Genomic DNA, 16204 nt, shown 5'->3' on the forward strand with positions numbered 1-16204 from the left:
TCAGCAGTAAGGAAAGAAAGTATGTTGGTGAGGGTCAAGGCTTTCTTGCAAGCTGTGATCCAGTTGGCTGTTACAGCTCTCTCTCTCCATTGCGTCTTCTCCACCAAAGCCCAGGGGCTTTGCATGGAAAATACCTACAAATATGAAGAGTGGTTCTAAGGCACATTATTGGTTTGCTGTGTCCTACCCTGCGGTGACATTGAGGCCTCATGAATAACTAGATGTCTGTCACAACTGTAATTGTATTTCTTGTGCCCAGTTTGTGTTTCTGCCATCGTCCCGTGTCAACACGGAAGGGAGGGTGTGAATTATTTAGACGGCTGCCTGTGAGTAACTGAGCACCCCGCGCTGTTCCCAGCAGTAAGTCTCTGTCAACTCCTTGCAGAGTCTCAGTGTCTCCGCTGATCGTTCCTTTGATGTACGCCCAAATCTCTCTGACATCATCGTCCCGGACCCCCGATGCGGCTGCCCGAGCAACCTGGAGAGAGGAAGCTGGAGAATGAGACAAAGGGGGAGCGAGGAGCCCCCGAAGGGGGAGAGGAGCCTCCGAGGAGCCAGGCCCCCGACTTCCCCACCTGGCAAGTCTTCTCCCCCCCAAACCCCAGGACCTAGATTGTTGTGCAGCCCTCAGGTAGGGGGTGGCGCGGGGTCTGGGGGCCTTTGCTGCCTAGTGTGCGGGGAGGAGAATCCATGGAAAGCACACCTTGGGAGTGGGGAGGTTCCTGGGGATGAGTCGTCTCAGCTGGGTGGGCGCGGATTTCTGGAGGCTGACAGTTTCCACGAATGGGATGTGAGATGTGTGGGTGGGGTGATGGGATGGGCTTGCAAACTGATTCTGCTGGGAACTGACTGGTGGAAATAGCAAAAACGTGGGGTGGGTGTGTGACCCATGTCAGTGCCTGGGTTCCAGTCCTGATTCCACCCTCCTGCTCATGCAGACCCTGGGAGGCAGCAGGTGACAGCTCAAGTACTTGCATCCCTGCCACCCATGTTGGAATCCTGGACTGCATTTCTAGCTCCCAGTTTCAGCTAGGACTACCACCCATTGCAGGCGTTTGGGGAATGAACCTGCGGGAGTCTCTCTCTCTCTCTCTCGCTCTCTCCCTCCCTCCCTCCCTCCTTCCCTTCCTCCCCACCCCCCCATGTCTCTATCTCTGTCTCATAAATAACTTGCCAAAGAAGACAGAAATAACAACAAATACAACTTGCAGATTGTGGACTATGCAACAGCATGGAAAAGGGGGCTTTGTAAAGATCATTTCTATTAATTTCTAGGATATCCCTGAAAGGCATCACCAACTCCATTTTTACAGAAGAAAATTAAAACAATCATCAAGCAACTTCCCCAGCTTACACAATCAAAGGCTAATCCAGGGTACCTACTCAAGTCTCTGTGAATCTAAAACTTATATTCTTAACCACTGGGTTACCCTGCCTCTCCCTGTGTATGTTCCCAAGTTGCAGGCTTCCCTGTGTTGATCTTGTTCCTTTCCTTTTCCTTTGAGGCATTCATGGTTGTCAAAACTCAACAGGAATTGCAATACTGTGTAGTCTTGTATGGAAGAAAATTTTGATCTTGGTGGTGCTGGCATTAAAATGGGTCTGTTTATAGGTGAGCCCATGAACAGGTGTATTCTGAAACTGACTCCCTAAGACTGTTTGGAATGGGGTTTCCAGCCCTCTCTGCCACCAGCTACAAGTGGCAACTGAAAGCATTCATGGAGGAGGCAAGTAGATTTGGGTTAAACTTAGGGGAAGAGAAAGAGGTGGGAATACTTTCAGTGATTATTATGCCTCTTGGTTTTCTGCCACTTCTCCCAGGAGCTAGGGGCTAGACTGCAGGTCTCAGGCCTAGGTGGTTACAAGAGTTTACCCATAACCTTCTCTCAACACAAACTAATTTGTCTGCAAAATCAAGGGTAGAAGGTGATGTGACTGCTGGACAAGGGCATGCTGACTGGCCGGCACCGTGGCTCACTAGATTAATCCTCCGCCTGCGGCGCCGGCATCCATATGGGCACCAGGTTCTAGTCCCGGTTGCTCCTCTTCCAGTCCAGCTCTCTGCTGTGGCCCGAGAGGGCAGTGGAGGATGGCCAAAGTGCTTGGACACCTGCACCCGCATGGGAGACCAGGAAGAAGCACCTGGCTCCTGGCTTCGGTTCAGCGTAGCTCTGGCCGTAGTGGCCATTTGGCGGGATGAACCAACAGAAGGAAGACCTCTCTCTCTCTCTCTCTCTCTCTCGCTCTCGCTCTCGCTCTCTCTCACTGCCTAACTCTATCTGTCAAAAAAAGGGGAAGGGGGATGCCGACCTGTAGACTGAACACTTCTCACTGACTCTGAGGAAGGACTGGGAGAGAGCAACATGGAGCTCAGGAAGGTGGGCCTGGGGTCAGAGAGTGACCTGCAGGTGCCTCCTCATGCCAGTTCATCCCTTCCAGGAGAGGAGCCCCAGCAGGAAGCATGGCCCAGACCAAGGGTGAAATTCCTGGTTGGTGTCTCTCCGGCCTGGGATAAATGGTAGGATGCAGAGCAGCTATAGGGGGTTTGCTTTGGGCAGGAGGTAAGGGCAGGGGCAGAGAAACATTTTCTTTTTGTCCCCGAGGCTATGGCAAACAGCCAACATGTCTGCTGCTACAGGGGCTTTATTGCCTTTGTAGATATGAAGATGTCCTCCAGCAAAAAACACGAAGTCTTTGGTGGAGTCAGAACACTCCTGTTTGCTCAGCATGCTCCCGCCTGAAAAGTGTTTCTCCATTTGTTCCTGGGTTTGAGGGATTTAGAATTTCTTGGCCAGAATTGGTAGAAGCCCGTGTAGTTTCACTTGTCTCTGGGGTGGGGGATCAGCCGCAGCCCAAGGAGTCAGCTCCTCCCAAGTCATCAGCTTCTCTTTTGGGGGTAGATATTAAGTCTTGCTGGAACTTAGGGTTGAGAATCTCTAGGCCTCCTGGCTTGTTCCTGTCATGCACACACATACACAAACACACAATTAATACACTTTTGCTAATTCCTTCCTTGAAGGACATACCCGCACATTTCTTGGAGATTTCTCTGTGCAGTGGGCAGAAAGGGGCAGATACAAGGAAGAGAGATGAGGGAGGTGGAGCCGGGGGAGGGAATTCTGTGTGGCCAGGGTCTCAGCACCAAGGAATTGGACATGGTGGGAAGAGGCAGCAGGGCCCATTGGGAACCTGTTCTCACATCAGCTTCCACAGGACACTGCCACCTGTCCTTCAATTCTTTGGCTGGGCATCTCCTTCAGATAAAGCGTTGCCTGGACACTGGGTTTAGCCTGTAGGGTGTTAGGGGCCTCTTCAGACCCCAAATGCTTTCAAAGAGCTACCTCTGCGTACCAACTGCCGTGGCCTGAGTGCTCATGTGTGTGAGGTCAGGGTAGGCTGCATTACGATGATGCGAGGATTATTCATCATGTGTCCCATCCCCTCGTCCAAATCACTTTCCTACCTCCTGGTACCATTTTGGTTGCAATGGACAGGCATCCAATAGAGCTCTTGGAAGGAAATGGGCTTCTGTGTTAGGAAGACATGGATGGGTGTGGATGGGAGAGCATCTCATAGAATCTAGGGCCATGAATGCTGTTGAGCCTCAGGAGGAGTGGAACGGGGGTCTAGAGGGACGTAGCAAACCCAAGAAAATGATGTATCTCTGGTTCCTCTGTCCACATGAAAACAATCACTGTCAGCTGTCCACTGAGCAGCCAGCCTCAACTGGGAATGTGAGCTTTCAGTTCCAAGTTCCGTAGGAAATGAGCGCATTGCTGCTCACATCTGATCAAATCGATCAAATCAACCATGTCCAGGGAGGGGGGATCAACAAGTATGAACACAGCTGTTTCCATGATAAAGGGGAGAGGGCAATAGTTAGAGAACTCACCCAGTTCCTTGGCTGTCCACTGAGCACTTGCTATTATGGTTCTCTGTCAGAGCCCTTTTAAGAAGGTTGTCCCTACTAAACCCAAACCAGGGAGCTATGACTGGTTGAGAAGAAGCTGTGGGGTATATAAAGATGGCCAGAGACTCTGCAGTAGTTTGTTGGGAGAGGCCCTACACGGAGGGTAGGGACTACAGAGGTAGGAACCCATTCCCCCCACCCCCACTTTTTGCCTTCTTTCCAGCCCATTTGCTTCCTACCTGTCAGCCTAAAGGAAGGCTGAAGAATTCTCTAGAACATGCATTCCTCATTGTATCAAGGGGAGATGACCTGTAGATTGGAACTTCCCTCTCTTCTACTCCTTTCTCATAAAAGTCTCAAAAAGGAAGCAAAGCAATGAAGACTCAACTAGACTCTAACCACTCACCGCGTTGGTTCCTTGGCATGGAGGTCTGATAGCATGTTCTTTTCCTTTGGGTCAGATTGTGAGGGCTGGGACTCATTGTACCAGGTCTAGAGCTGACTCACGGGTGGTTGGTGAGGCCAGGAGACCAACTAGAACAGGGTCACCAGGGAACAGAGATGCCCAGGTAGTTTCAACAAACCACAGCTAAGCAAACAATCCTACTATGATGGTGCTGCTCTGGTCCAGTCCAAAAGGATCTGTTCTCTTATAGGGAGAAGTGGATGTGCACTATTGATATATGAGCTAAAAATAACCCGTGTTCCAAACAAAGTGTTTTTTAGTATTTTGAAATGAAAACGTGTAGACAAAGCAAGGATTTAGAATGTATGAGTCATTAAATTGCTGACTCTGAAAGCGATGGAAATTCAAAGGGAAATTTTCTCTCTACTTCCCCCTCCCACCCCTGTTCTGAATAGCTTATAAAAAGAGTCTCAACATAAACAAGACTCACAAACTACCTTGTGATTTAAGGTCCATTGCCTGGTTACTCAGCTTGTCATCATTCGCTACATTGACAACATCAGCCAGAATCCCTCTTGCCTGTCCACCCGTATTTCTCCTCCTTGTACCAAACAGGTGTCTAGAGACTTCCATGGCCTGGTATTGGCCACTGCTCTCCATCCTTCCAAGGCTCAGTTTGCTGGACTGATCAGTCCTATCAAGTCGTGTGGCTAAGTGGAGACTCCAGGAGCCACGTCTTAGGGGCGAGTGCGTGTGGCAAGTGGCTCTCTAACATTCTCTGACAAATAATTTGGAGACCTTTCACGCAGGATCGATGTTACTTCCTTTGTGATTGGCCTCATGCAAGCTGCTGGCAGTGGACGGTCTGCAGGACCTCAGTGTAGATGACAATTAATCTTAAATTGCTTCAGTGTCAATAAAGTGTGGAGGATGCTGATGCTACATCCAGCTCTTGGAGACTATAGGTGCGTGGTTAATCTTCAGAGCTTCCAGTAGCAAAGGAAATGGCTTCCTTTTGTGTAACTTGGCTTCTCCAAACACAGTTTGAGCCAGGGACACTGTGTGTGTGTGTGTGTTGCATGTGCCTGGGTATATGCATGTGTGTGTGTGTGTATGTGTATAAGACTAAACTGTTTATTTCCTGTTCTAAGGACCTGCCAAGTTCTCTAACTGGTGCAAATAATAAGTAGCCAACATATTCTGCGTCTGTTGAATGCTTCAAGCCTTACTCATTCAAGTATGACTTGTGTTGTTTGCCAGCCTCTGCACTGGGTGTTGAGGATAAAGAAATGAATTAGTACTTTCCTCAGACAGTTCACAGGCTCATGAAGAAGATGGATTCCTACTCACAAGAGAGTTTATTTGCTAGGATCATCATAAGCTCAAAGTGTGCCTAGGAGCATGTCAAGTGACATGCATGTACATACACATACATACACACATACAAGCAAGTGTCTGGGGCCAGAGTACTCCATTCATTTACTTATAAAATAAAAATAGAATGTGGATGATACTCCCTGAAGTTGTACAAAGCCTTTGGAATAAACAAGATATGTACATTCAGGTATTTGTTGCTATTAATGTGACCACACTGCTCTGTAATTTTTTTAACTCAACTTATTTATTTATTTATCTATCTATTTATTTATTTTGGACAGGCAGAGTTAGATAGTGAGAGAGAGAGAGACAGAGAGAAAGGTCTTCCTTCCGTTGGTTCACCCCCCAAATGGCCGCTATGGCTGGAGCTACGCCGATCTGAAGCCAGGAGCCAGGTGCTTCCTCCTGGTCTCCCATGTGGGTGCAGGGCCCAAGCACTTGGGCCATCCTTCACTGCCCTCCCGGGCCACATCAGAGAGCTGGCCTGGAAGAGGAGCAACCAGGACAGAATCCAGCACCCTGACCGGGACTAGAACCCAGTGTGCGGTGCCGCAGGCAGAGGATTAGCCCAGTGAGCTGCGGCGCTGGCCTTTGACTCAACAATTTATTACCAATATCCTTTTCTGCTTACTTAACCAGTTCGGTTCCCCTATTGATGGGCATCCAGGTTGCTCTCTTATGTTGCTCATACAACCAGCAGTGCAAGGAGCATTCCTGTATACACTTAGTAATCATTGTGAACACGTACAAGCATTGTCTAAAGATAAATTTTCCATTTTTAGAAAGATTTATTTGAAAGGTAGAGTTACAGACAGAGAGGGAGAGATCTTCCATCTGCTGGTTCGTATCCCAAATGACTAGGCTAGGCTGAAGCCAGGAGCCAGGAGCTTCATCTGGGTCTCCTTTGTGGGTGGCAGGGGCCCAAGCACCTGACCACAATACACTGCTTTCCCAGGAGCATTAGCAGGGAGCCACATTGAAAAGTGAAAAGCAGCTGGAACTCGAACTGGGGTACATATGGGATGCTGGCCTTGCAGCTGGTGGCTTAACCCATTGTGCCACAATACTGGCCCCTAGAGATGAATTTTCCAGGAGCAAAACCTCTAGGTCAGAAAGCATGCACACTTCTTTTTTGCTATGTTCTTCCAACTTGCTGTCTAGTATTATTGCTCCAGTTCACCTAAGGGAAGGGACTTTGAGGACAGGGGAGTAAGAGGGGTAAGAGGCAACAGAAAGGAAATGCTTAGAGCTAATAATGAATGGGGCTGTGCTCTCTGGGGAAGTGCAAGGGCATTGGATCAAGCACACAGTCTACAATGAGGGGAAGAATTCTATAGGCACAAAGTGCAACTTCTCAACTGCATAAAAAATAATACAAACGACCGTAGTTAAGAACTGCTGACCACTCTGTGCCATCCCCTGGAGACTGGCTGACCCAGCCTTGGGACCCCATCTTTCACTCTGGGACCCACAAACTTCCCTGTGATTCTTCTAATACGTCGTGGCACCGGTTGATAGCTAACACTGATGTCGTCCGCGTTCCTCCCAATGTGCTCCATACTTAGAAAGTCAATTGCCGATTTCTTTGGAAGGTGCTGGAGCATCCATCTTCCACAGCACTGTGCTGGCTACTTGCAAGGAGAATCAAGCAATGGCCCAGAGTGTGCCTGACATTCTCAGATAAATAGGGTGCACGTTCATACAAGGTCCATTTCACCCCAGGGAAGTTAACATCAGGCATGATGTGTTGAGAGGCCGAATGTTAATTAAAAAAAAAAAAGATTTACTTCCTTACTTATCTATTTACCTGAAACACAGAGCAACAGAGAGGTACACACACACACACACACAAACTTCTACCCACTGGTTCACGCCCCACATGCCCACAGTAGCTGCAGCTGTGTCAGGCAGGAACCAGGTACTCCGTCTGGGTCTCCTATGTGGGTGGGAGGAACTTAAGTATTTGAGCTGTCATCTGCTGCCTTCAGGGGCATTAGCAAGAAGTGGGATTTGAAGTGGAGCAGCTGTCACTCAAATCGACACTCTGATATGAGATACAGGGTCCTTGTGGGAGCTTAACCCTCTGTGCCACAATGCCTGCCCCTGGAATGCTAGTTTTTAAGAGAAAAATCTTGGACATCAAAAGTAGCTTCTTGCTTGTGAGAGGACACTGTTTGGGGCTGTAATTGTCTCTCATCAGAAGTCCTTTTATGGAAAAATTTAGAATTGTTGACACAGACTCAATTCATCTGACACACTCCTGGCGTTTACACCTCATCTTTATATATTTTTTAAAAAGTTATTTATTTATTTGAAAGTCAGAGTTACACACAGAGAGATGCAGAGTCAGAGAGAGAGAGAGAGAGAGAGAGAGAGAGAGAGAGAGGTCTTCCATCTGCTGGTTCACTCCCCAATTGGCTGTAAGAGCCTGAACTGCGCCTATCCGCAGCCAGGAGCCAGGAGATTCTTCCTGGTCTCTCACGTGGGTGCAGGGGCCCAAGGACTTGGGCCATCTTCTACTGCTTTCACTGGCCATGGCAGAGAGCTGGATGGGAAGTAGAACAGCCAGGACTCAAACTGGCACCTATCTAGGATGCTGGCACTGCAGGTGGCAGCTTTACCCACTATACCACAGTGCCGGCCCCTTGTACCACATCTTTAATTTGAGCATTTTACTCCTGTTGAGAAAGTGGGGCAGGAAAGAGGGCGAGTCCCTGTTGGGTATGCCCTAAATAATCTTGTTGCTAGCAGATTATCCAACAGCACTACCACTTAGTAACAAGTACCTCTTACTCAGTACAGAGTCCACAGGGCACTGGAGACACAAGAGGCCCCTCGGTCCCACTGGGCATCCCTCTCACTCAGTCTCAGTCTCTTCCATTGGAGCAAAGTCTAGTGTCCATGGATGACCCACACACCCAATACAGGGGTCTCTTCCTCTGGGACCTCTCCTTTTGTCTTGCTCCAGTTTCCATCACTTTGTTATAAACTACCCCAAACTCAGGGGCAAAATCAAGACCCGTGTTGTCCTCCTGGAGTCCCTGGGTCAGGAATCCAGTGGAGATGGCCTGTCTGTGCTCCATGATGTCTGGGGTCTCAGTTGGAAAAGCACAGATGACCGGGGCTGGGATTATTATGGTCATTCCCAAGTGGTTTGGTGTGGTTTGGCTTCAGGACCAGCCCAGCAGGCAGCACCAGCCTATGGCTCCTCCGTGTGCCCGTGCCCCCGACAGCATTCTACAATCATTCTATGAGACCCTCCAGAAATGAGCCTTCCAAGAGAAGCAGGTGGGAACTGATTGACCTTTGATGACTTAACCTTGTAAGCATCACTTCTTCCATGCACACAGCAGGGCCAAACCTCCCACCTGCTGAGGGTGGACACCAGCCATTGCATCTCCAGGGGAGGAGGCTCCAGGGATTTGAGGGCCATATTTGACAATGACCACACTTCCGCCTCATTGTCCAAGGACCCTTTTTGCCACCTGCTCCTGGCGGTTCATATCTTGCAGAATCTTCTGGTTTCCCACTGTGAGGAGTAGGATACTAGTGACAGTTAATAGAACTTCCCAGTGATCCAAGAATCTTGTGGAGCTCTCTGACATTCTTATGTTGGAGGAGTGTTGGCTTATTATATTTTCTTTTTTTAAGATTTATTTATTTATTTGAAAGTCAGAGTTAGGGGGAGAGAGAGAGAGAGAGAGAGAGAGAGAGAGAGAGGTCTTCCATCCATCCCCAGTTGGCTGCCACGGCCAGGGCTGCACCTATCCGAAGCCAAGAGCCAGGAGCTTCTTCCAGGTCTCCCATGTGGGTGCAGGGGTCCAAGGACCTGGGCCATTTTCTATTGCTTTCCCAGGCCATAGCAGAGAGCTGGATTGGAAGAGGAACAACCGGGACTAGAACTGGCGCCCATACAGGATGCCAGCACTGCAGGTGGCGGCTTTACCTGCTACACCACAGCGCCGGCCCTGGCTTATATTTTCATGACTTAATCAAGGTTAGTGCTGTCTCAGCCCTCTGTAGCCTCACTTAGGGACGTGTGCTATCTCAGCACCGTACCGGAGACTCTCAGACCAGCACTATCTTCTCTGAACATGCAGTGACGACCAAGTCGCCAGCCTCTGGGGTTAGGGAGAGAGTGAAAAGGGTGCAATTTCCTCTACTGTATCCTCTCTCAATTCTCCCCAAGTCCTTTAACATGCAGCAGATGGATCTAAATCACAGATTTTACTGACACCCCGGGAATAACTGGGATATTTCAATGTAGAGAAAAATTATGATGTATGAAGAAATCTTGGTAGAGTCAGGAGAAAGAAAATATTTTAAGGGTCCTTTGTATGCCTGGATCCCGTTAGCAATCTGATGAAGCCTGTGAATTACATTTTTTTAGTGTGTGAAATAGAACTCAAGGTAACAACAAAGGAAATCAATCATACTGAAGTACAGCATCAAAATATTAAGCAAAACAAATGTGTGATATAATAATACATGAATTTCTTTGTTGATGCACTAAATAATACGATCAAGCAGTGGGTATAATAAGTAGCTTAAGTTTGAAATACTGCAGAGGTAAGTGTAAATAAGAGTGTGGAATAATTGTAACATGATAGGAAAACACTAGTGACAAAGTCACCCTGTGCCTCTGTGGCCCGTGGTCTGTATTCATAATGAAAGGAAATGCTAGATTTCAATTCCAGCTTAATACTTTGGAAAATAAAGGAATATTCTTTTGCATCCTAACTTGCGGACCCCTGGCTGGTTGGTTTCTTAGCCACACTTCCTTGGCTCAGGGTGGCCCTGCCCGCCCATTTCTGAGAGCTAGTGTGCCCTTCTTCAGGCCGTTTTAGGATCAATGTCCCATGTGTACACATTGATCTTTCTCTGGCTTTTTCTCCTGCCGACACCTCGTCTAACTCAAATACCCCAGCAGTAAGCAGTACAGTTAATGCTTTGGAAAATGCTAAACTGGTATGAGCTAATTCCTTCTTTTAATGAATACACATTTTTTTCAATTAGTGACAACATAGTTTGCATTCAATAAGCTAAGTAACAAAGCCAGGTAAGCTGCCCACAGAGACAGTTATCTCCATTTGATTGGTGTACATGCTAGCATCTAGCTAAGTTCAAATTCCAGTCTGGCAAATGCATACTTCCAAATTAAAATGCCATTTGGAAATCTGCAGCAAACACATTTGTGAAGCATTTCTCGAATTTAAGAACGGCTTCTTCTAAGGTTTCAGTTGGTTTCTGGCACAGCCTGAGTCCGTCAAGAGGCTTCTGATCCCAGGGTAGAACAACTTCTTTTATTTAAAAAAAATTGTATTTATTTTGCTTGAAAAGCAGATTTACAGAGAGAAGTCTTCCATCCACAGCTTCACTCTTAAAATGGCCACAACACCTTGGGCTGGGCCAGGTTGAGGCCAGGAGCCTGGAGCTCCATCTGGGTCTCCCATGTGGGTGGCAGGGGCTGAAGCACTTGGGCCGCCCTCTGCTGCTTTCCCAAGAGCATTAGCAAGGAGCTGCATTAGAATTGGAGCTGCTGGGGCCGGCGCCGCGGCTCACTAGGCTAATCCTCCACCTTGCGGCGCCGGCACACCGGGTTCTAGTCCCGGTCAGGGCACCGATCCTGTCCCGGTTGCGGCAAAGGGAATACCTTTCTCTCTGTCTCTCTCTCTCTGTCCACTCTGCCTGTCAAAAAAAAAAAAAAAAAAAGAATTGGAGCTGCTGGGACTCAAACCAGCGTGGAGAGGTAGCAATTGAATACACTGCATCACAACACCAGCCCTGATGACAACATTTTTTTTTCACATGTAAGCCATTAATTCCCTTTTTTAATGTTTTATTTTTAATTAGTTTTTTAAGATTCACTGTGCTTTGCAGATACAATTCTAAGAACATATTGATACTCCCTTCCTCCCGCCCGTTCTCTCTCCCACCCTCCTTCTTTCTCCCCCCCCCCCTTTTTAGTTTTTGAGATAACATATTTTAAATTTACATTGTAATACAAAGGCTTACTACTTCACTAAATAAGTTTAACAAGTAAAAAACAAAAAGATGCTAGTTTAGTGGAGATATAGACAACAGTCATTAAAAAAATAATTGGATGCAAAAAATGATCGTTTTGCCCATATACAGTAAATTTTAAAATCATAGATCATTAAAACTATAATAGTGTAACATTCTTAACCATTGGTTTCACAAAGGTATAAAGCAAAGTTCTACAAAACTATGTTTTCAGCAATACTGAAAACACACAGACATTCTTTTTCTTTCCTCTTCTTCTTTTTTTTTTTAATTTGAGCTCCCACATGTAAGGGAGAACGTGTGGTATTTGTCTTTCTAGGTTCAGCTTATTTCACTCAACACGATGTCCTCCAATTGCATCCACTTTTGTGGCAAAAGGTAGAATTTCATTCTTTTTTATAGCTGAATAATACTCCATTGTGTATGTATACCACATTTTCTTTATCCATTCAACTGATGATGGACATTCATTTTGGCTATTGTGAACAGTGCTGCTGTGAGCATGGTGATGCAGGTATCTCTTTGATACTTTGTGTTCCGTCTTTTGGGTATATACCCCAAAATATATATATTGGTGAGTTTGTGAATCATATGGCAAGTCTGTTTCTAGCTTTTAAGAAATCTTCACACTGTTTTCCAAGGTGGCTGCACTAATTTACATTCCCATCAATAGTGTATAAGTGTTCCCCTTTGTCCAGCATTTGTTTCTCTCTGCGTTTTGAATTTTAGCCATTCCGACAGGAATGAGGTAATATCTCATTGTGGTTCTGATTTGCATTTTCCTCATGCCTAGTGATGTTGAGCATTTTTTCATAAGTTTATTGGCCATTTGTATTTCTTTTTGGGGCACTGTCTACTGAAGTTCTTTGCCCATTTCTCAACTGGATTCATTGTTTTTTATTGTTGTTGTTGAGTTTTTTTAAGTTGCTGAAATATTCAGGATATTAATCCTTTGTCAGATAGGTGGTTTGCAAATATTTCTTCTCATTCTGTTGGATGTCTCTTCACTGTATTGATCATTTCTTTTGCTGTGCAAAAACCGATGGCAACTTTTTAAGGAGACAACAGACTTAAAAACTCGAGCTTCCAGCAGGTGCTTGGGTCAGAGGTTAGGCCACCATTTGGGACACCTGCACCCTACATCAGAGCACTTGGCTCTGAGTCACAACTCTGTCTCCTGATTCCCTCTTCCTGCTAATGCAGACCTTGGGAGGCAGAAGGTGATGGCTTAGATAGTTGGGCCCCTGCCACCCATGTAGGAGACTTGAATTGAGTTGTAGAATCCTGTCCATGGCCTTGTCCAGCCCTGTAGGCATTTAGGGAGTGAACCAGTGGTTGGGTGCTCTTTCTGTCTGTCTTTGTCTCTGTCTGTAAAATAAAAATAAAATAAGTAAAATAAAAAGAAGCCAAGCTTCATGGACAGAGATAACTTGCCAAAAATGACAGGCGACCAGGGAAGATTTAAATCAGCCTCTGATCACCTTTCAGGCTTGATTTTGAGACTGGAGCCAGGAAGAAATAGGGGAATATAAAACAGGGGAACTGAAGACCATTTCTATCCATTTTCTGGCCAAAAGTTGGAAGGGATAAGGACAAAATGATAGGGAAGTAACAGGTCCAGAGAATTTCTGCTTCTGCCTCTCAGGGCTTGGACCCTGGGTGGGTGCACGAGGTAACCACTGAGGACAGGGGCTCTGACCTCATCCTCCACTGAGATTTTGGGGGGGCCCCAGAGCGAGCACTTAGCTTGTATCACATGCTTCCTTATAGTCTAGTGCAACAAAGCAGCTCCCTTGAGTCTCACTGAGACTGTGTGGCAGAGACTGTGCAAGAGCAGGTGGCTCTTCTGCCAAAGGGTGTGTCCAAGGTGTCCCCAGCACAGGGGATGGGTACAGATTATTATGCCAAGGGACCTGCAGCTGCAGAAGAGCTGAGAAGGAACCAGAACATCAGCGAAGATTCCAGTGTTCCCGAAAGTGTCACACAAACTAGAAGGAGCCCACATGCACCAGTTCTGAATGTCAGGATTCAAGGTCAGCAGGACATTTGTGACCAGGTGACAATACAGCACCCTGGACACCACCAGGTGTCTGTGGCACGCGCATGAGGGATGTACTATGGTTGGCTGTATGGGTCCCTTGGAATTCATGAGTTGAAAATGTAGTCCCCAAGGTCATGTGTTGATGGTATTTGGAGGTGGGGCCTTGGGGAGGTAGCTAGGATTAGATGCGTTTATGAGGGTAGGGCTTTAGGATTGTGTTCCAAGCTTTAGGTGACCAGGAAGAGAGACCCAAGGGAGCAAGTTTGCGCTGTCTCACCATGGGGTGTTCTGAGCTGCCTTGGGACCCTGCAGAGTCTCTACCAGCCAGAGGATCTGAAGAGATGTGGCCCTTGAACTTGGACCTCAGGACTGTGAACTACCTCCCTCCTCCTTCCTCCCTTCTTCTTTCTTTCTTTCCTTCCTTCCTCCCTCCTTCCCTCCCTTCCTTCCTTCCTTCCTTCCTTCCTTCCTTCCTTCCTTCCTTCCATGATGTATTTACAGAAGTCCTGACTCATGTACATTTATTTGATGCTTTGGGCTTTAATCCAACATAACTTCATTTTCTTACTCAAATGTTGCATCCTTGGCATTGGGAGCTGCTGGCATCTGTATTTTGAATACTTTTTTTTAATGTCTGACACTATGAGATGGCTCATCTTATATATTTGCTGCCCTGCCTTCTTATATTAGAGGATGGTACTAGAAACCAAGACCTGGGCACTGAGTGTGCTTGTTGGGGCTGAAGTATTATTACTTCTGGGCTCTCTCAGATGACAGTGTAAGGAAATACACATGTAGCTGACTTTCCATGTTTGTAAATTCTACGTGCTTGGATTCAACAAACCATGGATTGAAAATATTAAAAAATTTCCTTTGAACTGAACACATAAACTTTTCCTTATTATTATTCCCTAAATGATATAGTAAAATAACTATTTGTGTAGTTCACACAGCATTAGGTGCTATAAGTGATCTATAGTACATGGGAAGATGTTCATAGTTTAAATGCAAATAGTATGCATTTTTATATGAGGCACTTGAGTATCCATATGAGCAAAATGTGAGTATATCCTGGTGTCTTCAATTTCCATCCATTATATCATGGATCATTCCAGTGCACGTGTGTGCGCACACACACACAGATACGCCTTCTTTATCCATAACTTCCTGCTCCCACACTGAGCAGTTTGGTTCCTACCATCCACCATGCACGTTCCGCATTACTGATATCCTATGTCCATGTATAATAGTTATCAGAATTGCTCGCTCATATACCCCCAGGAAACAACTTCATCAACTAAAATGCTAATGGATGATTCTTTTGCTGTCAGTTGTAGAGGCTCAACTCATTCCCCAAGTTTCTTAAGTCAGCACTTTTCGCCTACCCCTCTTTCAGCGAGGTCACTCCCTTCATTTATAAAACAGTTTGATTCCTCACATTCTGCATTTCATTCCAGGATTCCAGTGACCTCCTAATGATTTTGAAATTTGCATATTAGGGTTTGCTCTTGGTGCTGAAGTTCGGGGGGTTGTGACAAATACATACTGTCACGTATTCGCAATGACAATACGTTACACAATGGTGTCACTCCCCTGAAAAATACCCTGTGCTTCAATTTTTCATTCTTTCCCCCTTTTATTTTTGAACTCCTTGCAGCCACTGATTTTTTCTATGTCACAATAGTTTTGCCTTTCCCAGAATATCATAGTGTTGGGATCACACAGTAGGTACCTGCACCTCTGACTCTTTCCACAGCTATGTGCACACAGGCTCACATACCACTCACCTGCGGATAGCCATTTCTCTCCTGCTGCCGTCTATCATCATTCAGAAGGGGCCTCTTTTCCAGTGAACCTCGGATACAAATAGAGAAGTTTCTATTGCCCATGTCCATGGGCCATGTCCCATCGGCTAAAGGGCTGATCTCCAACACTTACAGTTTTGATTCCTTCAAATAAGTCCATGTTTTTATTTTATTTTGCTTGCTTGTATATTCCAATGACATTGCTTATTCTTAAATTATATTTGAGAGAGAGAGAGAGAGAGAAAGAGAGAGAGAGAGAGAGAGAGAGAGAGAGAGATTGCTTCCATCCACTGCTTCAGTCCCCAAAGCCTGCCATAGTGGGAGATAGGCCAGGCTGCCACTAGGAGCAAGGAACTGAATCTGAGTCTCCCACTTGGGTGGCAGGAACCCAAGTACTTGAGCCAGCGCCTGTGGCTTCCCAGAGTGCACATTCTCATGAGATCTGGAGTGGAGCCCAGACTCAAACCCAGGCAGTTTGACATGGGTGGCAAGTGTCCCTAGCAGCGGCTTAAGTGTTAAACCGACCGTAACGCCTTATCTTCAAACTTCAAAAATTTTACTAGCACAAATGTGAGTCATCGGTTTTGCCAAGAAGTTATGATCTGCTAGGACTTTCATTCTTATTCTTTATCCAGCTCAGA

At 46.4% G+C, this 16204-nt stretch overlaps 1 protein-coding gene across 1 annotated transcript in view; it reads left to right on the forward strand.

Moving 5' to 3' along the window:
• The first annotated feature begins 459 nt into the window (after window positions 1-459).
• The window catches only part of CALN1 (calneuron 1), a 543987-nt gene continuing 528242 nt past the window's right edge, over window positions 460-16204 (forward strand). The window contains exon 1 of the mRNA XM_062180668.1: window positions 460-582. Within this exon, the coding sequence (XP_062036652.1) occupies window positions 460-582 (123 nt within the window). The remainder of the gene's footprint in view (window positions 583-16204) is intronic.

Source organism: Lepus europaeus, chromosome 21, assembly GCF_033115175.1.
Source record: "Lepus europaeus isolate LE1 chromosome 21, mLepTim1.pri, whole genome shotgun sequence".
In the NCBI taxonomy this organism is placed as follows: Eukaryota; Metazoa; Chordata; class Mammalia; order Lagomorpha; family Leporidae; genus Lepus; species Lepus europaeus.